General features: G+C 34.5%; 2 protein-coding genes across 6 annotated transcripts; both read left to right on the forward strand.

Moving 5' to 3' along the window:
• The first annotated feature begins 15,112 nt into the window (after nucleotides 1–15,112).
• Nucleotides 15,113–21,064, forward strand: LOC121210137 (uncharacterized). Of its 4 annotated transcripts, XM_041082277.1 has the most exons (4): nucleotides 15,113–15,290; nucleotides 17,755–17,951; nucleotides 19,762–20,337; nucleotides 20,750–21,064. In XM_041082277.1, the coding sequence occupies exons 3-4, from the start codon at nucleotides 19,927–19,929 to the stop codon at nucleotides 21,062–21,064; spliced, it is 726 nt and encodes a 241-aa protein (XP_040938211.1). In that variant the 5' UTR covers nucleotides 15,113–15,290; nucleotides 17,755–17,951; nucleotides 19,762–19,926. The 4 variants fall into 4 exon arrangements, with proteins under 4 accessions (XP_040938211.1, XP_040938213.1, XP_040938214.1 ...); XM_041082279.1 differs by having other exon boundaries at nucleotides 16,563–20,337; XM_041082280.1 differs by lacking the exon at nucleotides 17,755–17,951 and having other exon boundaries at nucleotides 19,748–20,337.
• On the forward strand, nucleotides 20,744–23,921 carry LOC121210136 (zinc finger CCCH domain-containing protein 38). 2 transcript variants are annotated; one of them, XM_041082276.1, is made up of 3 exons: nucleotides 20,754–22,408; nucleotides 22,529–23,215; nucleotides 23,587–23,921. In XM_041082276.1, exons 1-3 carry the CDS (start codon nucleotides 21,719–21,721, stop codon nucleotides 23,614–23,616), a joined length of 1,407 nt encoding a protein of 468 aa, XP_040938210.1. In that variant the 5' UTR covers nucleotides 20,754–21,718; the 3' UTR covers nucleotides 23,617–23,921. The 2 variants fall into 2 exon arrangements, with proteins under 2 accessions (XP_040938209.1, XP_040938210.1); XM_041082275.1 differs by having other exon boundaries at nucleotides 20,744–23,215.
• The last annotated feature ends 2,188 nt before the right edge of the window (nucleotides 23,922–26,109 follow it).

A 26,109-nucleotide genomic window follows, 5' to 3' on the forward strand; every position in this document is an offset into this window, starting at 1 on the left:
CTTTGATTTGGGTGACATTATCAAGTCACACGCCCATGTGCTAGACCATGTGCAGGTGAAGAGGTCACACAGCCAAGCCACACGCCCATGTGCCAGGTCGTGTGATCAATTTTGAGCATTCTGTTTTGGCATTTTAAAGATGCAGGGGACACACGACCAGATCACACACCTATGTGCTAGGCCGTGTGTCACACATGGCTGAGACACACGCCCGTGTCTCTACCCGTGTGGACAAAAATAGGCTATTTTCCAAGCTACATTTCTCACCTAATTTGTCTTCTTCTTACACCAATACTTTAACATATTCACAAGCCATTTTTAAAACAATTAATTTAAGTCAAAACCGAGTCCCGTGCATGACATAACATCACATACAACCAATGTGCTTTTAAGCACCTCAAATACACTTTACTATCATGTAACCAAACTTACAAAACTTAATTAACTTATCAAATTCACCTATATGCATATTTTACCAAATATGCTAGAAATAATCATTAATATGCCAACATGATTTCTATCATTCAACCATTTAAGCACACACCAAACATGTCATAGCCTCATTTATACATATTAAAACATATTCAACACAAACCATTCCAATGGCTAGTTATAACCCAAACATTTACTTGCCAACATTGGTTAATTAACCTATACATGCCATTATAACCATAATTAATTTATCATATATACCAAGATGGGCTGATGGATAGTGAGAGTGATCTATGCCAAGCTTCCAATCCAACGAGCTCCGAATTACTATAGAACAAGGGAAAGTAAAACAAAGTAAGCATGAAATGCTTAGTAAGTTCGAATAACATGGTAAATAACTTACCATATATTTATGTTCAAAATAAACATTCAAGGTACTATCAACCAATTTGGTCACAAGCCCTAAACACATATCATCATCATGTTAGCCAAGTAATCACATATAATAGTCCTTAATCATGGATGAACAAAGTCATCAAGCATGATCCACATTCATGTAACAACCAATTCATGCATCATTATATCAGGTAATGTCATTTCCATGTATTTCATGTACATACAAGTAATAATTCATTTCTAAATCATATTATCTCATATAAACATCAAGAAACATGTATGGGCTCAATAATAATCAAATTCTCATATACATATACTTTTCACATCTTGAATTCAAATAAAATATACAAATCATACCCATGTATTTCAAATATATTTTCATAGTATTTTGTCTCATGTTCAGATTATTTCATGTCAGGAATTTGCTCATTAAATCAATTAAAATATTAATGGAAACCTAGGAAAATACACTCGAAGTTTACAAATCTATAATCTTAGATGAACATATTCATCAAACAAGTTCCATGTTCATACATCACCATCTCATACTTCCATATATCATGTATCATCATTTTCATGTATTTCAGGCACATACATATAATAATTCATTTCGTGTTCTTATTTTCTCATGTCAGTATTTTGCCCGTTGAATCATTGAAAACATCAATGGATACATAGGTAGTACACTTAAAATGTACAAATCAGAAATAGTCAATTCATATTTAGGGGTACTCATAAGGGCACAAAATCAGGAAACACAATCTCGAGCCATATAACAGGATGCTCATGTGAGCCATGTAATAGAATGGTTATCCGAACTATATCAGGAAACTTATAAGAGTCTATAACAAGAACTTCATAAAGAATTTTTAATCAAGAAGCTCACGAAGAGCCTATTAGGAATGCTCATAAAGAGCCATGTAACAGAAACTCCAGATAGCATAACAGGAGCTCCGGATAGCATAATAGGAAGTTCAAGCGAGCCATGTCAGGAAGCTCATAAGAGCCTATATCAGGACGCTTATGAAGAGCTGTGTTACCCTCACCCATATTCAATGTCGGAATAGGGTTACAGAGCATTACCAGACTTATAACACATTTAAACATACATTTCACATACAATTAGTCAAATCATATACATTCAGTTCAAAACCAATCATTTTGTCCCTACACAAGCCTACGAGGCCATAAACATGTATTGGAAGTGGTTTGGGACTAAACCAATAACTTTGGAAACTTTTTAACACTTAGAAAATTTTCTCAAAAACAAGGGACACACACCCGTGTGGCCCAGCCATGTGTTTCATACGGCCAACAGACATGCTCGTGTCACAGACCGTGTGGACATTCAAATTGAGAGCACATGACCGTGTCTCAGCCCGTGTCTGACCCCTTGTAACTCTCTCACTTGGGTCACATGGCCAACAGACACCTGTGTGCCCTAAAAATGGCCATACACGCCCGTCTACCAGGCCATGTGCTAGGCCGTACCAAACATGTAGGATATACTGACTTATGCCACACGGTCAAGTCACACGTCCGTGTGTGAGGCCGTGTGGAGCATACTGACTTGATTTTAATTTCAACACCAGTTGACATACGGCCATGTAACATAACCGTGTGCCACACATGGCTGAGACACACGCCCGTGTTTCTGCCCATGTGGACAAAAATAGGCTATTTACCAAGCCAAATTGCCACCCAAACTTGTATACACCTACACCAAATTCAAAGGCACCAAAAGAAAGCATATAATAGGCATTCAGTCAACCAATCCAAACATAATTCATGTACAATCTATATTTCCATTCTCTATGCACACTAATCACAAAGCATTCCATACCATTTATACCAAATTCACATTTATAATTCAACTATTTATACACTTCTAAACATGCATCATTATGCATCAAAATCACAAGCGTATAATTACTCTAATGTCAACCATTTAACCTCCAGAATCTTCATAATTCACAAGCATCATATATCCATCCATACACTCACAATACAAACCATATATACACATATATATACATAATCAAACCAACCAAATTAAGCCAATACTCATGACTATATATACAAACCAAAACATAAGCATTTACAAGCCAATTCAAATGACTCAACTCATTATCAAACTACATAACAAAATGACCATAATCCTATACGTGCCATATGACCAAAATACAAGCTCAAAGTACCAAATTGATAGTTGGATAATGTGATGAAGTCTCTGATGATCTCCAAATCTGAGCTAGCTTTGAAATATCTATAGACATGGAAAATTAAACAAAGTAAGCTATATAGCTTAGTAAGCTTGTATGAAATAAACTCAATCTTAACATAAATATACAAATCATCAAATTCAACATATCAACATGTAGTTCATTTAACTAACAAACCTTTCACATTTTCAAATATAATCTTATGTATGAACTTCACAACTTCTTCAATTTAAGCTTATACGGTTCATGTACATACCTGTACCATCTCGTATCAATCTCATATACAATCACGTCTTCTATTTACCCGTTGAACCATTTGGAATACTATTAGTACTCGAGAAACTCGCACCAAAGTGCCAATAACATGGTCTGAAGCCAACTAAATCTCATATCACATATACTGCTCACACTAGAGCTATCAACGGGCCTACTCAAACAAGTTGTCAGTCAAGACGTAGCTACATGGTGCTTCTCACACAAGCTGTCAAGTAACCGCAACACATGCCAGTATACTCTAGCACTAGTACAACGTACTGTAACATCTCAATTTTGGGCCTAGTTGGAATAATGGTTTTGAGACCACAAATCTGAAGTAGAAATAATTATTTTATGAATGTGTTGAGGTCTATGATATGTTTTCATGATTGTGTGAAAATTTCATGAAGAAATTTTATTGATAAAGTATCGCATTTGACATGTAAGACTAAATTGCAAAAGTTGCAAAATATGTGATTCTAGAAGCTTTAAGCATGAAATAGCTATGGATTATTAATTAGAGGTCCTTAAATATTAATTTGACCAATTTCTATTTTTATGGACAAAAATGGGCATGAATTGGTAAAATTTAAAGTTTAGCACAAAGGACATTTTTGTCATTTAGTTAATAAAAGAATTAAAAGGGAAAAATGAAGCAAAAATCATGTCTATCTTCAACCTCTTGTGGCAAAAATTCTAAGGAACCATAGCTAGGGTTTCTTCATTTTTAAAGCTTGATTGTAAGTCAATCCTAGCCCCGCTTTTAATGTTTTTTACATTTTTGAAGTCCTTGTAACCCGATTTACTTATTTCTAGCTATATTTTGAAGTAGGGTTCATGTTTGAAATTTGACCCATGTGTGGCATGCATGTATTTTGATGTTTAATGGAAGAATATGAATATTTGATGTGTAATAAACATCTTTTACTAAGTGATTTTTTATGAAAACACCTAAAAAGGACCTTTTTGTAAAAGTTGTAAAAATGGGTAGTAAAAATGTGATTTGGTGAAAAATATGGGCTGGTACAAGCATGATATAGGTTTGGCTAGGTTTGGGTAACAAATATAATGAGTACATTTCATTTTACGAGCTTAGGGACTAATTTGTAAATATGTAAAAGTTTAGGGGAAAAACTATAATTTTTGCCAAAATATGGTTGTTGGACTGATTTGAACAATATAATAATTAAATGAGCTAAATTTATATTATAGAACAAGAAAAAAGGAGTCCAAACCTAGACCGATGAAAGATCAATATTTTGGACTAAATCGAATTAGTTGTCATATTTTGTATCGAGGTAAGTTCGTGTGTAAATAATGCAACTTTATCTTATGCATTTAATATTTTGATATTGCATGAATTGTTTAATTATTGTTATCAATACGATCGACGAGGATTCGATATGGTAAAATTCCCGGTTAAGCCTCAGGAATAGATAGGATACAAATGTCATGACATTAGGGTTATGTGTGATTTCGTGTAAGACCTTATCTGGGATATGGCATCAATATTTGATTTCGTGCAAGACCATGTCTGGGACATGGCATCGATACGAGATATCATGTAAGACCATAGTTGGGCTATCGGCATCGATATATGTGATCCCATGTAAGACCATATCTGGGATATGGCATTGGCATCTTATTATATGTATGAGATTTCCCCGGGTATCCTTTAGTATTCCAAGTGGTTCAACGGGTAACTTGAAGATTTTGCCAAAGATATGAAAGGCTATGATTATGTTATGAAGTGGTATAGGTACGTACGCAAGACTCATGAGATATGAGCTCAGTTTATGATGCATTTTTTTGTAAGGATGCAAATGAGTAAGATATGCCTACAATCATTTGATGAGTATGTGTAAAATTATAATATGCTATATGTATGTTAATACATGTTTAATGATGCTTATTATTTACATGCAAACTTACTAAGCTTAAAACTTACCCCCCTTCTTTTCTTTTATTCCTTTTAGTGTCGTCAAGCTAGCTCGGGGATTAAAAGTTGTTGGAGTATCGATCACACTATCAACTTAGTCATTTGGGTATAATTGGTTTTGGTATTTTGAATCTGGCATGTATAGGGGACTTGGTCTTTTATAGGGGACTTGGTCTTTTTGTTTATGTGTCATATTAATTTGGTCCAATGTGTTGGCTAATAATGACTTGACTATTCATTTTGTATATGGTCATGAGATATGGTTCATATTGATTATTGGGGAAACCTATTCATATATCCATGCATGTGCTAAATCCATACATGTTGTGATTAAAACTGTTTGGCATGGTTGAATTGTGAATGTGATCATGGAAGTTGATGATAGAATTGTGAGTAAATGGCATGATGACAATTAAGATATGAATGTGTAAAATAGAGTAAATTGATGTTACATATTGCATGTGATTTGGTAAACTTGGCTTAACAAGGTATGGTAAGATGAGCATGTATAAGTTGATATGGTATTGCCATGAACATGACTTAATTGATAATGTTTAAGCACTTAATTCGCCATGTTAAATGCCCTTGAAATTATGTATGTGTTTGAGCAAATAAGGGTGGCAATTGGCTTGGAAAATAGCCTCAAAGTTGTCCACACAGGTAGTCACACAGACATGTGGTGTGTGACACACGGTCTGCCCCCATGGGTGTATGATTCGGCTGTGTGTCCTCTGCACCTTAGTTTTGAGAAATAGAATGCCCAATAGTAAGCATATGGGCACGAGACATGGCTGTGTGCCCTGGCCGTGTGAAGTCTGCACCTTATTTATGAAGATTCATGAAAATTAAATTCTCCACACGGCCTAGCACACGGGCATGTTACTTGGCTGTGTGACCCTATTTTGTTGATGACGTCATAAATAGAGAGTTACACGGGCTGAGGACATGGGTGTGTTCGGTGTGTGACCATCCAAAACAAGAAAATTTTCTAAGTGCTGGAAAGTTTTCTAAAGTTCTCGGTTTAGTCCCGAACCATCTCTAATGCATGTTTTGGGCCTCGTAGGCTCATTTTAGGGACGATATGAATGTATGAGAAAAGTTTTAAATTTTAATGGAAATTCATGTCTCGATTTTGGGTGTTTGTTTGAGTTTAAGCCTCGTAATGCCTCGTTCCCCTGTTCCGATGTTGAATACAGGTAAGGGGTGTTACACGTATAGGACCAGCACTTAGATCACATAATCACAATAATCCCTAATGACATGTCACTAGTATCCAAATCTATTCCTAAGGTTCAATCGAGATTTCCAATGTTGAACCGTCATTGAATCATTGTTGAACATGCCCGTAGTTTCATATTCACAATTTATGCAATATCAAGGCATTTAAAATACATTTATAATGAAACTTATTACATACGAACTTACCTCAGATGTAAAAACGGCTAAACTGGTCGATTAGTCAAGAACTTTGTTTTTCCCCCGATCTAGATCCGATTTTGTTTTTCTTGATAATTGAGCTAGGATATGACCGAATGCTTCAAGCCCTAAAAATGGATTTCTTCTTTGCTATAATCGGTTAAGAAAGATGAATGAAACATATTTTGTGTTTTTGTTTTATTAAAATATCATTTAATTACCAAATTACTATTATAACCTTTAAAAACTTTCAAAATTACATCAAATGCCATGCCACTATCATTCACTATTATACTAATGGTCTAATTACCACTTAAGGACTCTTACTTTAAGGTTCTATAGCTATTTAATACCTTTAGCTACTAGAACATCACTTTTACACTTTACGCGATTTAGTTTTTTTTTATCAAATTTAGCACTCAAATGATAAAATTTCTTAATGAAAATTTCAAACAATCATATATTCATGTTGTAAAGATGAGAAATCCTGATACGAGAATCACCACATTCCTATGATCGAACTAAAAATACACTCATAATAGACATAGTTATCACAAGCCAAAGTACACACTTTAAAGATGAGCCATGATTGATAATTTACGAAATAATGATGATAAGAAAATTGAGATAAAGAAATCCAAGATGCGATACCATACTGGAAATTCGAGAACATAATTCATAAGAAAATAATAAAGATCTTGATGATTCCTCAGAGAAAACCAGAAGAAAAACAATGCTTACACACTCTGGAATCAATTATAATAGAGATAATATATTTTCCAAATATATACATATAAAACAAAACAACATCCAGTAGAAATAGAAGAATAGCCTCACATAAATTTTCACCATCAACTTTTATTCCAAACATAATAGAATAGAACCCCAAAGAGAGAGAGATAAGATATGCTGATCATCAACCAACCAGACGAACGATACTTTCATCTAAAATTATAATCAGCTAGTATTCTCATACGATAAGAATTTCATCAGAAAACAAGTAATCGCATATATCTCTAAGGATCAGTGAATAAATAAAATACTCAGAAGAGATCATCATAATCTATTCAATTTCAACTGTTACACTCAGGCATCATTATGATTCAAATATCATTTCTCTGACTAACTCTGTCATCACTAATCCCATATTATTCCATTCACTAATGAAAATCAATCTGGAAGAAATTCCAGCAAATACATACCTTAGACATCATACATGAATGAGTCGATTAGCCGAGATTAACTTTTTCTTTAACCGTGACATTGCAAAATCCGAATGGTCTTTAGATTAACCCAGCATCTTTTCCAAAACTGTATTCACTTGCCAAACTATTCTCAACTCTGACCACATTATTAATTATTTCGCTACTGAACTCTTTAGTCTCTCACTTGTAAGCTCATTCAACATAAATCGTAAAATTTTACTATAAAATACCATATTGGTAAGGGGCTGAGGTCGTAAAGCCTCTAACTCAACTCTCATATATATGTATACACACATGTGACTTAACACTTATCATCATCATAATATCATCACAATTATATAATTCACTTCTAGCAAATCAACATACATATTTAAGCTACATGAACTTTCCGATTATCTTATTCAAACAAGTGCACTCATACATACATTCCATAAATTTTGAGTAAGTTTACTTATCGCATTCACTAATAAAACAAGTCAAGCACATAACATCATATGAACACCAAACAAACATGGATGAGTTTATCACAATATAAATTTTCATTTTGTTTCATAAAATCACCATAATCCATTGAACACAACGTTCAACCGGAACAATGACATTTTACCCATATTTCTCAACTTATGGTTATTTCATTTTACGCATCATCACATACATATCATGAACTCTCATTCATACTTTTCCAAGTTTCGACTCATCACAAACACATTTTCAAATATCTTAGTATCACTTTCAGCATTTTCAAAAGTAGCTCGGTTGGAAGGCATCTCTGTCTCAATAAAACAATTTCGTCAGAGTCGGGAGATATCACACTATCATAGGTTATATATGGCATGTATAGCTAGACTCTCACACATGCTAGGTTAGTTTGAGAATTGACTAAACCATAGCTCTGATACCACTAAATGTAACATCCTTTACCCGTATTCGACGTCGGAATAGGGTATGAGGCATTACCGGATGTAAACACAAGCAAACATACATTCTGAGTTGTAAATTTTTCACCAAATTAAAACTTTTTAACAATCAATCACACCGTCCCTAAAATGAGCCTACGAGGCTTAAAACATGCTTTGGAAGCGGTTCGGGACTAAATTGAGAACTTTAGAAAATTTTACGACATTTAGAGAACTTTTGCTAAACAGAGGTCACACGTCCGTATGGATTGGGACACGCCTATGTCCCTAGCCCATATAACTCTCTTTTTGTCATCCAAGAACAAATTGAAGTCACACGGCCAAGACACACGCCCGTGTCTCGAGGCCGTGTCCTTCACACGGTTGAGACACGCGCCTATGTCTCTGCCTTTGTACTCGATACTAAGCTTTATGTTTTGTAACAAGTAAGATGCAGGGATCACACGCCCATGGGGTTGACCGTGTGTCACACATGGCATAAACTCAAGCATGAAGAGCAACCAAATAATCACAACCAAGACAATAACATGTCATTCTCATACCATTTTCAAACATCCTTAAAACATCAACCTTTCTACATCAAATTATGCAAGCTTCCACAATCACAAATGACATTAATACAAATATACTCATAACCAACATTAGCCAACTTTCAAGGCTATATATATACAAAATGAACCATGAACCACTCATAATTATGACCATCACATATCAATACCAAATCAACATTTATCATGCCATAAATCATTCTGTCAATTTCACCTTTATTAAGCTTCATTTAACTACTTTCTAGTTACCTTATTGTACACACAAATTTTACATCTCATCAATAGACCACATTACCAAACATTCACATTCATGCCATAAATCACATTTCCAAATAATTCACATTCACCATGCATACCATGATCATATCACCAAAGGCATTAACACATATATAAATATACTTAGGCTTACAACCACGTTGACAATATAAGCCAACTTACATGGCCAAATAGCAAAACAAGCCTTTGAAGATTACAAGTCATTACATTGGCTAAAATCATAATGACACTTATGACCAAAAGACTAAGTCCCTATACATGCCATAACTCAAAATACTTGAATTCATCAATACCCAAAATGATAGCTTGATAGTGTGATAGAATCTTCGGTGATCTCTAACTCGAGCTAGTTTATGGCACTATAAAACATGGGAAAGGAAAGGAGGTAAGCTATATAGCTTAATGAACTTAATAAACAACTCTTACCAATTATTTACCAAGTCTAACAATATAAACACAGAAAAAAATAATATAAATTGCTATAAACCTCGTAGTTATAAATTATTCAGTCACATTGTTTGCTATATCAATTTGCAAGCATAATTTAACATGTCTTAACTTTAGCCTAACAACCGTAATCTCTCTATTATAATCGATTACACCGACATGTGTCTAGGCTGTGTGTGACACACGGTCTGCCCCAATGGGTGTGTGATCCTACTTTGTGTCCCCTGTACCTTAGTTTTGAGAAACAGAATGCCCAATAGTAAGCACATGGGCACGAGACATGGCTGTGTGAGAGACACGACCTTAAGACGGCCATGTGCCCTGGCCGTGTAAAGTCTGCACCTTATTTATGAATATTCATGAAAATTAAATTCTCCACACGGCCTAGCACACTGGTATGTGACTTGGCCGTGTGACCCTAATTTGTTGATGACGTCATAAATAGATAGTTACATAGGCTAAGGACATGGGTGTGTTCCAAGACACACGGGCGTGTGACCATCCAAAACAAGAAAATTTTCTAAGTGTTGGAAAGTTTTCTAAAGTTCTCGGTTTAGTCCCGAACCACCTCTAATGCATGTTTTGGGCTTCGTAGGCTCGTTTTAGGGACGATATGAATGTATGAGAAAAGTTTTAAATTTGAATGGAAATTCATGTCTCGATTTTAGAGGAGTTGAGAAGAAGTATCAAATGCTCAAAATTGTATTACATACAGTAATATGCTCAAAAAAAGAAAGAGAAAAAGGAAAGAGCGTATGTACTCAAAAGAAATAGATGTACAAAGAGCATGTGAACTCAAATGCAAAATGATTTGGTGAATTTGAAGGTATTTATTTCGAAGGTCTGATGCAGGCTGAGTCTAGGGTTTATAGCTTAAAAGTATCTATCTTTTAACTACCCTAGCCTAGCCACGTTACAACCTATTTAAAAGATCTATTTATTCAGATTTCTGTGCTAGCTACATTAGTGGAGAGAAATTATTAAATTCAACATATGAAGACATAAATTAAACTTACTGATTGCAATTTAGTCTTAAATGAGGGACTAAAAATTTGGTAATAATTTAGCATATCTTATTGAGAAAGTATTTAAGTCTATTCTTGCTATCATGATAATAATTGAGAATAATTCGAACAATATGTATACTTGAGTTGCATAATTTCAAAATTCTTGTTCTTGGGCATAATTACACTAAACTTATAATTGTGGGGAGAAATAATTTCTGAAGAATTTTTCAAAGGTGATTTCAAGTGCATTACTTGGGACGAACAATGAATTAAGTTTTGGGGTGTGAAAACACAAAAATATATAGACTTTTTCAACTCCTTTTTAGCGATAATTCATACTGTTTCGTAGTAATTTTTGTCAAAATTCATATTTTAATCATTAAATAATTAAACTGCACTTAAATTATGAACATATTGAATTTTAGTTAATTTTATATTAAATTTACACAAATTTGATTTATTTTTGATAATTTTGCAGAAGGGGTGAAAATTAGCTCGGCAGTCACCTTGAGAAGCTTGAACCGTTGAGGCAATTCTTGTATCAAGTGGCCCAAGAGTAAAGCTAATTATTTTTCCAGTCATGGACGGTCCAATAATAATTATTGAACATATTTTATAATTAATTTTGATCCAACACAAATTGGGTTAAGATTAATTACAAGTTTGATGACGAGAAAGGCGATAACAATTGAATTAATTATTTAAACGGATTAAAATTATAATTAATGGACGCAATATTTAATTGGTGCATGTTTAACTTCTAATATAGCTGAGGGTTAAATTAGCAATGATATTAAACAATACATTAGCCTTACATAACTTGCAAGATTATTGTGATTAAATTGTTTCAATATAGAGATATATTGTTATTTCACTTAATCTTTTACTTGCTTATTAAAATTTGATTAACCGTTTGAATTGACATAAAGATATGGTCAAGATGTTATTGAGTTTTAGTAGGTAAGTATGTGCATTAGTTAGCAAATTACCAAGTTGTCGTGAAATTATTCGTAACAACATGAACACAACTTTAATTATTCTAAGTTAAAAAGAATAAAATTGATCTAACACATTTATGTCATATTGATTAAACTCATCTTTTAGAAATCATGCATTGGAATAATTTATTTTTATTTTTTTAGTTAAATTATTTAGTTGATATTTAGTTATTATAAAACCACTTCAAACCAATATATTCTCCAACATCAAATTGTTTAATTTTGCATTTCATAACTATTTTCTTGCACAGCCCTTGTGGTTATGATAACTTGACATTACTTGTCACTTTATTATTTTTTGCGATTGTATACAGTTGTACATTTCTGTCGTTTCAGGCTCGCATACATAAAAGACTTCGCATGAAAACAATAGTGTAAGGGTTCACATAACTCCTAAGGTATAAGCTTTGCTCAAAACTAAGGGTCGTATAAAATCATTAGTTTGCAGGGATATCATGCTTTTACAAATAAATAGGCTTTGCAGTTAAAAGGATCATGGTTCATATAAATACACGGGGTCGCACATTTATGGGTTCGGATATTTTACTAGTGGTTCGCAAGTAATAAAACAAACACTATAGGGGTATGCATATAAATATGGAAATTATTACAGGGTTTTGCATGTAATTGTGGCACGTAGCATACAGAGTTTGCAAACACTTAAGCATAAATATGTCTTGCATAAAAATAAAACATAACACTCTCATACATGGATAACATCAATTTTGTTCATGAAAAAATTAGTTACCTTAAGACATGGTTCACAATCAAATAAACTGGAAATCTAACAGAATAAAATATCCAATCTTGAATTAACAATGTTAGATTCACTAAATCATAAATAAATCTAAAACCCATAACAATATTCCCATCGCCTTTAACCCATGTTCGTTAATATCTGCTCAAGAGCGTCCTTGCCCAATCATCAACCTCCCGTACGCTATTCACGACTTACGTACCTAGGAATGAGTAAGAAAGGAGTGGGTGAGTTCCTTAAGAACTTAGTGAATAATCAGAAACCATTAGGTTATGCTTAAAAAAGTGTTTGAAAACTCATTAGCCTTTTCTTAAAACATTATTAGCAGGGCTCACCTTAAAATCGTGGGACCTATTTTGTGTATCAAAAACCTTTTAAAAACTAAGTCTAGGCTTGCCCTAAAATCATGAAGCCATCTTACACTTTTCAAGAAAAACCTTTTCTTTGAACAAGGTTTGCCTTAGCTTGCAAGACCAGTTCACACTTATGACTAGAGTCTGCCTTAGGTTGCAAGATTGGCTTGTGCTTCGCTGATACACAGCTTATCATTAAGCTCTTAAGAGCTTCGTTGATACACAACTTATCCATAAGCTCACAAGAGGAGCTTCGTTAATACACACCTTATCCATAAGTTCATAAGGGGAGCTTTGCTGATACACAACTTATAAAACCATTTCTGAAAACATTATTTAAATCCTTACCTTGTATGGGATCTTACAAAAAACTGTGCTTTAAAAATCATATCTTCAAACCGTATTTGAAAACATGTTAGTATAAACTAAACAATATGGCAGTTAACATACCCCAAATAATTCCAGGCCACTCAATGGAAAACGAAGAAACTTAAACAAGTTTAGCTTTGCCTTTATCCTTGCTAGAAGACGGTCCGACTAGTTCACGACAACATACACATTTATTATTTAAGCAGAACAAGACATATAGAATTCATGCAATGCGAACCTAGACAATCACACTCAACAAGACAGAGACATACCCTGATGGCTACGATCTGAACTTAGAACATATACTTTGATGGAAAAATATTCAGTGAATAATTCACAAAATTAAATGTTGTATTTATAGACCTAAGAGTCTTGATAATCTTTAGATGCCTTATTTAATTTAGGAAAGTTGTTAGTTGTACGTAAAGTATTCCTAAATTCACTAAATCTTTATTTCCTCATTTGAGTCTAACTGTACTTTGATCGACGAACCTTAGTTCGCAGCAAGACTGGTGAACCCCAGCTCGCCAAACAGTTTGGTGAACACCAGCCCGCCCACACATTTAGTGAACCTACCTCGTAGAGAAATTGGCGAACCCAACTTGGTAATGGATTGGTGAACCCTTTATCACCTCTTTAGGCATACACTACTACCGGCGAATCCCCTTGCTGATATTCTTTTGCTAAACCCCTAGCTCGCCAAAACCTTGGCGAACACCCAATTCGCCTGACTCTTGGCGAATACCTAGTTTGCTAGAACAGTAGCGAACCCTTCACTTGCGAGACAAAAACTTCCAAGCTTGTCTGCGAGGTGTGACAATTGGTTATTAGACTTTTTATGAAAACCAAGTCTATACAATAACTCTCATATGATAAGGTCTTATTATGACGAAGACATGTTCAGTTTTACAGCTTACTTAAATACTAAATGCATGAGATAGATAATTCTATCAACTTTTTAGTACATAATAATAGTTTTCCTGTTTTGCTCTTCCAAAAATTGATATTTCAAAATATGAAAATAATTTATTTTTTTAAAGCAAAACAAATCATAAATAATTTTTATATATTTCACTTTTTTAAAAAATCCAACAAGAAAGGAACGAAATGTCCTCGAAGAGGACAAAGGAAAAAATAGATCACCCTGAAATAGGCTTCATCTTATTATCACTCTAATTTTTTTTAATTTAATCATTCTAAATAAGATAATTGTGTAAATTAATTATAGTGGTTAAAATTTTTGTTTTCTTTTAACAAATTGATGATGTGACACATTAAATGACTAATACGTGACTTTTTTTTGTTAACTTTTAATTAGGAACCTCCTTATAATAGTTCAAAACTTTTTCCCATAAAGTTTATATAAATGCCTTTAAACTTTAATCAAAAGTCAATAAAATAAATACATGTTCACTTAATGAGTTAATAATTTATTAAAAATAAATTTTAATAATTATAATTAATTCGCACAATTATTTTATTTAAATTGATTAAATGGTTTTAAGTAAACAAAATAATAGACAGCCTAATTTAGAGTACATTATTGTAGTTTACCAAAAAAAATAGAAAAAAAAAAATCTAGCAACATATTGGTAATATTATATATACCTAGTGGAGCACTCGAGCTGACCATGTCTACTTTTCGAAATCCATACTCTCTTATTCGCTCCATTGAAATCAATTGGCGGCTCAACTCATCTTTTCTCTCCCCTTTTGCTCGATTCTTACATTTTTAAATCTTCTTGTTCTCAAGGTGAGTCCTCTTTATCTGACTCCTTTTCGATTGTTTCTAGGGTTTTGTCACTAGTCTTTGTTTATAGAACTTCGGGTTAATTTTTACAAGGAAGACTAGTTAGGGTTCTTTTAGGGTTCCATTAGCTTTCTTGATTAATGGATCTCTATTGATATCTGGGGTTTCTTTGGGTTTGACCTTGGAAGTTCTTTTTAATTTTTTTTCCCGTTTTCTAGTAAGGAACTTTTAGGGTGGTTATAGTTGATTGAGTTGTTGAATTTTTCTGAATGTTGAAAATCCTTGATAGATTTTTTCCTTTCTTGTTTGTTTTTCAAGCAATTGAGTTCTTGTGCACTGTGTGCTAAATAATTTTCTCTTTCTTGTGATTGTATTTTCTGTTTTAGATTGAAAGAGTTAGAAGCAAATAGGAAACAGTTGATGGAGTGGATATTTGCGTAAAAATATGAGAATAAAGTATAACAACTTGCTATTTTAGTTATTTTGCGCAGATTGTAACCTCATAGCTTTTTCTTTGTTTCTTAGTTAGGAGATTGGATTATTGAACTCTAAGCTTAAACTAACTGATATTCTACTCTTTCAGATAGCTAGTTACTCAATCTTACTGAGGGGTCTTTTGCACTAAATGTTTTGCTATGGAAAGAAAAAATAGTAGGATTACTGGGCATTGTAGCTGACTAGCAACATTGCCATCATGTTGAACTTTATAGGTTTTTCAGAAAATTTTGTTAAATATCTTGTGTTATACCTGTGAAAAATCTTTATTATATATTAAGCCTTTGACTAAGTTGGTGTCACGAGTCAATTGGGCACCAACACAATTGAGTAATGATTGAAGTATCATTGCTTTACAAAGTAAATTATATTATTTAGATATGGTTTTTAACATCTTTACTTCACCATTTCAACCAAAGCTTCTATTGTTTTCTATATCAATTTTTTATAAATCTATTTGTTACATAATTTGGTTTTTCACCCACTTCGTGGGTGTGCCATAATCAATTATATTTTAAAATTTTATATAGTTGTGATAGTTGTATACTATCTTTTCGTTGTCTGAATGGTATTTAGGCACCTATTGATTCGGGTAGTTAACAATATTTCCTATTGGGGTTTGTGATGTCTGTTTGCATTTGTCTTTATTACGTTTTATTTCCATTCCCAGACAACATGAGTTGGATATCAGGTTAGATAGTCCTGTGAATGCTATAGTTCTATGTATCTCATGGGAGTACATTTGCCAGGGTTCTAATATAAGACATAATTTTGCTGCAGTACTTCTTACAAGGTCAGTGGTTGGAGGAATTAGCAAGTGCATTCCATAACTGATGCAATTGTTTTTGCAAAGGAATTCCTTCCTCAAGTGACATATTAGATATGAACCCATGTTATGCATTTATAGCAGTTTGTTTAGTGGAGAGTGCCAAAGATTTCGACATGGCATATAAAAATCTAGATCATAATTCAAGAATAAAGAGTTTCTCAATCTTTGGATGTTGTTTTGCTGAATCCTTTTGATGTTCAATATCATTGTCATTTTGAGGTGAAGGATGGGTTTAGAAGGAAGATGTTGCTTCTATGCATGAAATGGCTAAAGTTGTGGTTTGGTTGGTTGGAACAAATTTTAGAAGTACGTAACTTGAATGTACTTCTCTATGTGATATAAAGCTGAGAAATTATATAAGATAGTGGTCATTTCTGTATAACAAGAAGTTCCAGATGATTTATGTGTTGAATTGGAGATTTTACATGGAAGTGGCTTGTTTTACCGTCATAATTCAAATTTGATTTGTGTCCCAAAATTTAAAATTAGTTTTCTTCATTATGAGAATTGCTATATTTATGTATTAGGATTATACAAATTTTGTGTTTAGTGGTATTGTTAAGAGCAATTAGAGTTCATGTCTTTATGGGTGTATGGTTTTCGATATTTAGAATTCTTTTACTGTATTGATTAAATTTACGCCCAGTCATGCAAGTATACTTGCTAAATTTGAGGATATTCTATGCCTAATAATGTTGAGGCATAGGTCATGGGCTACTAGAGCTTTCTGCTACTGCAATATGCACTTATCTCTTTGTACCTGCACATACCGCATGGATTCTTAACAATTCATGAAGGTGCTAATGGAGCTTTCGGTCATTATTTGTATTTGACCTTTAGACTTGTGCAACTGCTTCATGTTCCGCATTATGGAAAATTTAATCTCACCAATTTTTGGTTAGATATTTTTATTAGACTCTTGGATGAGTTGAAGAGTTTTTAAATTTTATCTATTTAATTTTTGGTGTGGGCACAATATGAGTGCATCTCTCTTCATTTTGGATGTTCTCTCCTTTACTTGGTTACTGCAAAATAATGCTTTAGTCTATACTCTACATGTTTCATATATAAGTATAACATAAGCAATTTTGCTGAATCTTACTATATTCATCACATCTTTCACTTTTCTTTAACATATGCTAGGTGAAAATGCTCTTGCCCCATTTTGAAGTTAAAGTGCATATATGACTTTGGAGGGGGGGCACTATGTTCTAATGAAAGCTTTATGAGATGTGTAATTACATTTTAAGGAAGGCTTGATAGTATTGCTACCATGCATTTTAAAGTGGTGGCACTTGAGATCTAGTGTAACAAATTAACTTTAAGCCATGCTATGCCCGGTAAGTTGTTCTACTATGACATAGTCTTTTACTTAGGATGAATCATGTATTACTAACATTTCCTTGGAAGGGATTGAGAAGTTATAAGCACTATTTTCTGAATCTTCTATGTAGAAAATGTTAGGGTGTGTTTGGCTAGCTGAATTTTACATTATGACCCGTAATGTTACATTCCGGAATAATATTATGGTGCTTGAATATTCAACATTTCGGTTATCTTGTAATCTCACATTATTAAATAGTGTCAGTATGCTCTAATAGAGGGTGTAATCTCACTATCACATATTCGTTAGGTAATCGTAAATTATGTATGTAATCTTAAATTTTGGACTGATTTACTGTTTTATTATTATTATTTTAATTAGTTTAGACCTTTTTTCCAAATAAAATTTATGTTCAATTAAAAACAAAAAACTCTCTTCCCTTAACAGTGAAACAATAGACGTCATAGTATAAAAATATTGAATTTTGGTCAATTTATTAAATTGTACTTTTAAGTAATATTATATTTTGTGAACTAAATTCCTGAATCTTAGATTTCATCCAAATGAACCAAACAAGTCGATCTAACATACTGTACATTCCACCCTGTAATCTTACATTCCCGTTATCCTATTACGAAACACAATCTTACACTGCTTAAACCCAATGCCCTCTTAATGTGTTCTGTTAAGATATTTTGCAGTTCGTTAATCTGAAACATCATTTCATAGAGATATATCCTTAATGTAGTTTGTATGTGCAACATGAAGGATGATACTTAGAACAAAAGTGCTTCAACTCTTGTCTATTATTCTATAGCTTTTTATTTTTTACTCTTTTCCTAACTGGAATTAGTTATGTGCGATATGCATGCTAGTTTTCAGCTAATTGAATATTTATAACAATTTGATTGATAAAATTGCTTTTTGTTCATATGTTAATAAATGTATTTGGTAAATGCTGGAACCCTTAGTTGCATAACCTTTTATGATTATAGTACTAAGTAAGATCATTGATTGAATAGAGATCAGCTGTATAAAAAGGTCTAAGCACTGATAATATTGTGCAATTGATAACCAATATCAGTATAAGAACCAGAAACCTTAATGTACACTGTTGAAAATTTTGTATGGTTTTACATATCACTGTTTTGACTATTAGCTTCTATGGTTTATTCACACAAAATGTGTGTCAGCTTTTAAGTTAATTTTGGTTTGTAGCACTTCAAATTGGTGAACTTGTGCATGGCTTAAAAGATTAGTCTTGCATGGTCAACTTAAAACAGGACATCAAATTTGATAGTTGATTATTAGATTGTAAGGTTGTTATATACACTTAAAAAAATTTGCATGCAAAAGAAAAAAAATTACTTTTACAAATAAAATACTAGTTTATAGGGAATGTTTTTCTGATGCTTTTGTGTGAAAACTCAACCTGGCTGACGTAAGCTTGATTTCTGATCCAGATACCTAATGTAACTTTGAGCTATATTATTGCGTAGATGACATCTTTGGTTCAGGCTCAGATGCAGAGACTCCTACCAGGAGCCGGAATTAAATTTACTCTCGTGTTAGGAGCAATTGGTATAGCATTTTATCTTATTCTATCATTGAGTAGCAGTTTCCCTAGGCAAAATATCTTGCAGAAATCAAACAGTGAAATGAGCAGAATCTAGTTTCAAACAGTAATTAATGCTGACACTAGTGCTTGCAATTATAACTGCACATTGACTTCTGAATGTGGGATATCTTTATTTTTGTGTTCTTGTCCTGATTTTTGTTACTTTGAAATTTGGAATCTGTTTAATGGATCAGGTTTTTGCCCCTAGGGAATTAAATCTCGCAGCAGAGTGGACATGAGATTGATTGGCATGTAATTGGATCCTGAATTAAATAATGGTTGTCATGAGACATATGGAGGGTGGCAGTTTATTAATGTCTTAATTTCGTACTTCCAGATCATACTGCATAGTAAGAATTCCTGTTACTGTGAGATGAGTGGAAGCAGAAAACGTGGTTCTAAGTGGAATTCAAAAGAGGAACAACAATATTCTCTTGAAAATGTACGAGATAAAGGTTGGTCTGCGAAAGGCAGTGCGCCTTTTCATGATAGAGAATCAGAACATGGATATTTCTCTGCAGAGGTTGGTAGGAAGGACAAGTGGTCTGTTGTCGGAGTCAGTGACATGATGAAATCTAAGCATGGAATGCCTTCAAGGGAATCTTTACATGGAAGCAGAGGTGGCGAAAAGGATGATAACAATGACTTTGTTAAAAATTGGAAAACTTCAACTCCATGGGATGGGGATGAGACTTACAGCATGAAAATGTCACCTGGTCTTGATGATTGGAGGCTTAAAAAACGCCACAGTTCTCCTAAAGGTGATTGGAATGGGTCTCACAGGTTGGATTGTCTACTCCCTTGGTTATTATCTTCTTTGATGGTATCCTGGTTGTTAGTATAGCATTCGTAAAATCTGACTCCATGAGATCAGTATGTAATAATTCTTCAATGTTCCGCATGAAAATTAAAATCACATATTATTTCTCTTTTGCATTTTCATTTTATGTTGAAAATGTTTCTCTACACAAAATATATTATTTTTCCCAGTTTGTGATTTCCCCCTTGTTGGTTCTCTTAAAATCTTTTTTGTTACTGAGGTTGCATCTCACCGTAATTCTTTAACACAATGTTTAACACGCTTAAGTACTTGATAAAGGATTCTGTTTTCTTCATCTTTCTGCTTGCGTCTCATCTTTCTATGAATAATATGATTTTTAATTTGTCTCCTAATCTTAGTTTACCCTCAGAAGCAGAGTAGGAGCTGGAGCAGAAGTCGAAGTATAAGCAGGAGCCGGAGTCCAGTTCGTAGCGTTCGGTGGCAATCAGGATTACATGAGAGAACCAGAAACAGATCTGGAGTGTCAACTCAATTATGTAAAGATTTTATGGCTGGTAGATGCAGGAGAGGCAGTCAGTGTCACTTTCTTCACCAAGATATTCAAAGTCGTGAGGATGGTTGGATAATAGACAAAAGAGAGCTGGTGTTTCAAAATATATTACTCACGATGATTGTAAAGATTACCTTGTTAAGAGTGGAAGGTCTACTGATTGCTGCACTGATTATCTGAAAGGTAACTGCCGTAGGGGTGCATCATGTAGGTTTGCTCATGATGGTGCTACTGATGGCTTCAGTAGAAGAACAACGAATGAGATAAGTAGTGAAAGGGAAAACACCAAGCGGAACAGAATTAGAACTCCAGATCGTGATGGTGAGCGTGAAGCTCGTCGAAGCAGTGATATTCCTTGCAAATTCTTTGCTTCTGGAAATTGTCATAATGGAAAATATTGTAGGTTTTCTCATCATGGTCAGGCACGTGCAAGTCCTGATAGAAGGTCACGTGGTGATAGAGGTGTATGGTGTCCAAGTTCCATTAATGTGGATAGGTTGCAGGATGGTCCAACATTGAGAGATACAGATGCTTCATTCAATGTGAATAAATCTTGGAATGCTCCTGAAAGAAGTGATGCTAATGTGATAAATGAAGCTGAGATACCTGGATGGTCCAAAATGGAGTGATCTTGATGCTTCAAATGATGCAAACAACTCATGGACTGGTTCAAAATGGAGTGATGCTGAGGCTTCAAATGATGCGAACAACTCATGGACTGGTTCAAAATGGAGTGATACAGGTGCCTACTTAGGGCTACAAAGTTCAGCAAGGACACAATTGAAAAAAGGGTGCCTCTGAACCAAGATTCTCTAATTGGTCCATGGATGAGAAATGCAGCACAACTATGATGTCAGTGGAAAGAACATTGAGGCTGATGTGCAGTATAAAAAAGTTGATATTGACAAGGATGAACAAACTCCGAGGAAGATAGAAAATTCTGGTGTTAATATTGGCGTATCTGAACCAAAAGGTGCTGAAGAGTCGCTTGGTGATATGGAAATGTCCCCTGAGTGGAATTACAAGATACAGTCTTCTATTAAAAAGGAACTCTCTCATGGTTCAAAACCAGCTCTTGTCGAAACACTTTTACATTCTCAAGAAAGGAATATAACTAAAGCGGCCTCAGATCAGGTACATGATGGGCTTGCAGCTTTGCCAATGTTAACTGAGAAATCTAATGTTCACCAGGACCACCTGATGAGGTGCAGCAGTGGTGTAGCACTGCCATGTGTCAGCAATGCTCTTAACACAGGTTCCAATTCACACATTGTTCTAAATTTTTCTATCAACAACACGCCGTTGCCAAGCTTTGACCAGCCTGGGCCAAGTCCTAGTACTTTACCTTGTTCAAACATAAATGCAGTTGGACAAAGTCAAGTGACAATCCCTTCTAATGAAGTGACTATGGAAGATGCCCAAAACGGCCTGCTGTTTCAAGAGGAGAAAAGAAGCAATGAACTAAATATTGGGGATGCAAATGTATTACATGGTAATTCTGGGTCTAAGTCAACTCAGACTATGGTAAGCAATGAGCAGCTCACCCAACTTACCAATCTTTCAGCCTCTCTAGCTCAGTTGTTTGGAAAGGGGCAGCAACTTCCATTACTTCATGCTGCTCTTAATGCCCATAATGGAATGCAGGTGACTTCTATTGCAAACTCTGGAGGTCATATTGAGCCAGATTCCATGCCAAATCTACAGCCAGATCAAGACATTACTTTCCCAAAACAATATGACCCTATATCTGATAGTATTGAGCCTGCCAAGAAGCAGGGCACAGATACAAAGCCTTTGGGGTTTTCAATACAGCCTGTTGCGGAGAAAAATACTGATGGCCAATCTGAACTATCGGCTTATAAGTTGTTACCTTCATCTCTTTTGTGTAGTAATAATGATGATGATTATCATAATGATCTCAGTTCCAAAAGAGAGCCTGATTTTGATAGCCATAAGCCAAATCAGCTGGAGCCTGTTGCAAGTTCCGAGGCAAAGAAGAAAAATGAAGGAGTTGAGGAAACCAAGAAAGCTGAAGGGGAGAATGGCCCATCAGAGAGTGGAGATGCTGATGACAAGACTGATGAGGCCAAGAAGAACAAGGATAGTAAGGGAATTCGTGCATTTAAATTTGCACTCGTTGAGTTTGTCAAGGATCTCCTCAAACCGACATGGAAGGAAGGTCAAATTGGCAAAGAGGCTTACAAAAACATTGTGAAGAAGGTTGTTGACAAAGTGATTGCTACAGTTCAAGGGACTAATATTCCGCAAACACCTGAAAAAATTGATCAATATCTGTCATTTTCAAAACCAAAGCTTAGCAAACTTGTACAGGTGAGTGCAGCTTTCTTTTAAATTGAAGGGTTTAGAGTGTTTTTTTTTTTTTTTGGGGGGGGTGGGGGGTGGGGGGAAGAACATAAGGCCTTTCCATTGTTGTCTTTTCCCTTTTGCGCTGCATTTTATTTCTGTCTTTCATTTGAGCCATCATGTGTCTGTTTTGTGTGATTAGTTATCACCTAATAACTTGCTAATAGCCAGGGACCTTCAATGTGCTTATTGTCAGATAAGTATAAACTCATTGAAAGATTTCCAATGTCCATGGTTGAAGTTGGTAGAAATGCTTTTCATAATTTGATTATTTCATCTTAAGACTGTTCCATTTTATGCATAACATGCTGAGCTTACAAATTTTTATTCTGTTGCAGGCATATGTGGAAAAGTTTCAGAAGAGCTGAAAGAAATAGGGATGGTTATGTCTTTTTGTGCTATTATTTTTACAGTTATCCAGGCTATTACATCTTTTGTCATTTGTCCCCTTTCTTTATCTAGTTTCAGCACCTCTGAAAAATGCTAATCTTTTCAATTGATATTTATGTGTTTTATTCCTTGGAAGTAGGGTTAAGTAGTGACTTTTAACTCTGTAGATATTTTGTTGCTTCTGTTTTAGAAGTTTAACATATGATATTGGCACTTCTGCATGTGTGACCACTTTGTACCAGTTGTGATGATTCAAAATCTAGTGCCTGAAACAGCTTGTTTACTCGTTTTAGCATCGTGCTTGTGTCTAGGCTGGTATGTGCTAAGTTAGATGTTTAGACAATTTTGAAACTTAGCACTTAACTTAATGGTGTTTGGCATTTATAGTTTGTTCCCTGTTGGGATGTGCACGTATTCTCAGTGCTCCACTATTCACTACATATGCGCCATGGAATTTTTCTGCCATTTTTTGCCGTAAAACATAAAAAACATAGTTGTAATTTTTCTAATTAACAACAGAAGCTGTCATTGCCCCTGCGTTTATGCAGTGCTTTTCTTATTCCTTTCCATTCCAAACAAACAGTGCAAGGATTCTTTCAACGGTCTCATAGAAGGTTGGAATTGGTTATATCTAAGACAGCGTTCTTGCCAGTAGCGGCTATTGAAATTCGATGGCCAGAACTGCTACCAAATGAGTGAATTAATGCGAATGGGATAAAAGAATTCATACTATGCTTAGAATATCTAATAAAGACTTCGATTTCAGATTTGTCTGCTTACTCTGCTTGCAGTTTACAAATCACCGAGCGAGCATCTCCTTCAATTACAACCCCCAGCAGTCCGAGAGTTAACCCTAGCTGAATCGCCTGGAGGCATGCCATCACTTCTGCTACAAAAACGAGTGGTATGTTCTCATGCAGGACGAGTTTTAAACAAATAACCCCTGCCTTTTCATTTCGTACCACTAACTCAGAGCAAAACTCTTTTCTTTACCTTTTAAACGCTGCGTCAAAGTTTATTTTAACTGTCGGCCTGTTTGGAGCTGTCCATCTACCCGACTGTAACCTTCGCCCAGTTAAGTGTGCGTGTAACCTTATCCCTTATGAATGAATATGTTTCTTAACATCCACATCGCCCACATTGCACATGCTATCAATCTGCACTTATACAAAGAATTAGATTTGAACAAGTTCTTAATCCAAACTTTGTATTTAGTATTTGCTTCTGCTATAGGCCAAGTAACATTAAGCTTCTCACATGTTTCCTTTGTTGTGGGGCATTCACAAAATAGATGCTCCCTCGTTTCTGCTCCACTTTGACATTTACAACAATTTGCAAATCCCATCATTCTTCTATAATGTAGGTTTCTAAAAGTGGGCAAATTATTACAAGAAATCCCTCAGTTTGTAATTTTAATTCTTGGAGGTAGATCTAAGTTCCACATTTTCTTAGAAAACTGTCTGTCAATTTGTTGTCTTTGATTCTGCATGTCTTGTAATAGTAGTTTATGCCCACTCCGAACGGAATACTCCCTTGTCGCCTCTCCTTGCCATACGATGTGATCTTCTTGCGCATTCATTGACAAAGGAATGCATAAAATTCTCTCAGCATCTCCCTCTGTGAAGGTATTATGAATTGATTCGGTTCTCCATTTTCTTGTATTGGAATCAATGAGCTCTGCAACTTTACTTGGAGTTAGAGCCAAATTAGACTCCATATTTTGAATTTTGAAATCTTCATCGTTAGGAACCCAAGCATCATCCTAGATAGAGGCTTTCCTCCCATCACCGATCCTCTATCCCAAACCCTTCTAAAGGAGCCCTTTTGCAGTCCATAGACTTTACCAAGTAAAATAAGGTAGATTTCGAATTTAAGAAATTTGAGTCTTTAAAATATCTAGCTTTCAAAGTTCGCGCTAATAAAGAATGAGGATTATGTAACAAATGTCAACCCTATTTGGCCAATAATGCAACATTAAAATATGACAAATTACGAAAGCCCATACCACTCTTTTTTAAGCGTGCATAGTGATCCGTAATTGTACTAGTGCATGCCTCGTTTCACATGACTTTTTTTCCATCAAAAAAATCTTATTATATTCTAGCAAAACATCGTATATGTAGGAATTGCTTGCAATTGTTTGATCAACTAATCAATACCCCAGCTAGATCCTTTAATTTTTATACTAGAATATCGAGTCAGAAAGAACTACTTATCTCTCAACCTCATAGTCTAGATTGGTTCAGGATTAAGGTGTTCACGAATGGGCTATACCAAATTTGGGTTAATTCCCATCTTAATGACTTCTTAGGATTGTCAGGCCTTGGGTTTTATGTTATTTCTCTCCTAAACAACTGATTTGCTAAGAATTCCCTACAAAAAAAGTTAATTAATCACACATCCACTTGCTAGTCCTCCACAAGAGATTAGTTCCTCATGATCTCATAAACAATATAAATTTAATAAAGAGA

This window comes from Gossypium hirsutum, chromosome A11, assembly GCF_007990345.1.
Source record: "Gossypium hirsutum isolate 1008001.06 chromosome A11, Gossypium_hirsutum_v2.1, whole genome shotgun sequence".
Lineage (NCBI taxonomy): Eukaryota > Viridiplantae > Streptophyta > Magnoliopsida > Malvales > Malvaceae > Gossypium > Gossypium hirsutum.

Excerpts from the sequence above, each read along its gene's own strand:
- LOC121210137 (XM_041082279.1), top strand. The coding sequence starts at position 19,927 with ATGAGTGGAAGCAGAAAACGTGGTTCTAAGTGGAATTCAAAAGAGGAA. Across the intron at positions 20,338-20,749 it reads ATTGGAATGGGTCTCACAGG|AGTAGGAGCTGGAGCAGAAG; the intron begins TTGGATTGTCTA and ends CCTCAGAAGCAG.
- LOC121210136 (XM_041082275.1), top strand. The coding sequence starts at position 21,719 with ATGCAGCACAACTATGATGTCAGTGGAAAGAACATTGAGGCTGATGTG. Across the intron at positions 23,216-23,586 it reads AGCTTAGCAAACTTGTACAG|GCATATGTGGAAAAGTTTCA; the intron begins GTGAGTGCAGCT and ends ATTCTGTTGCAG.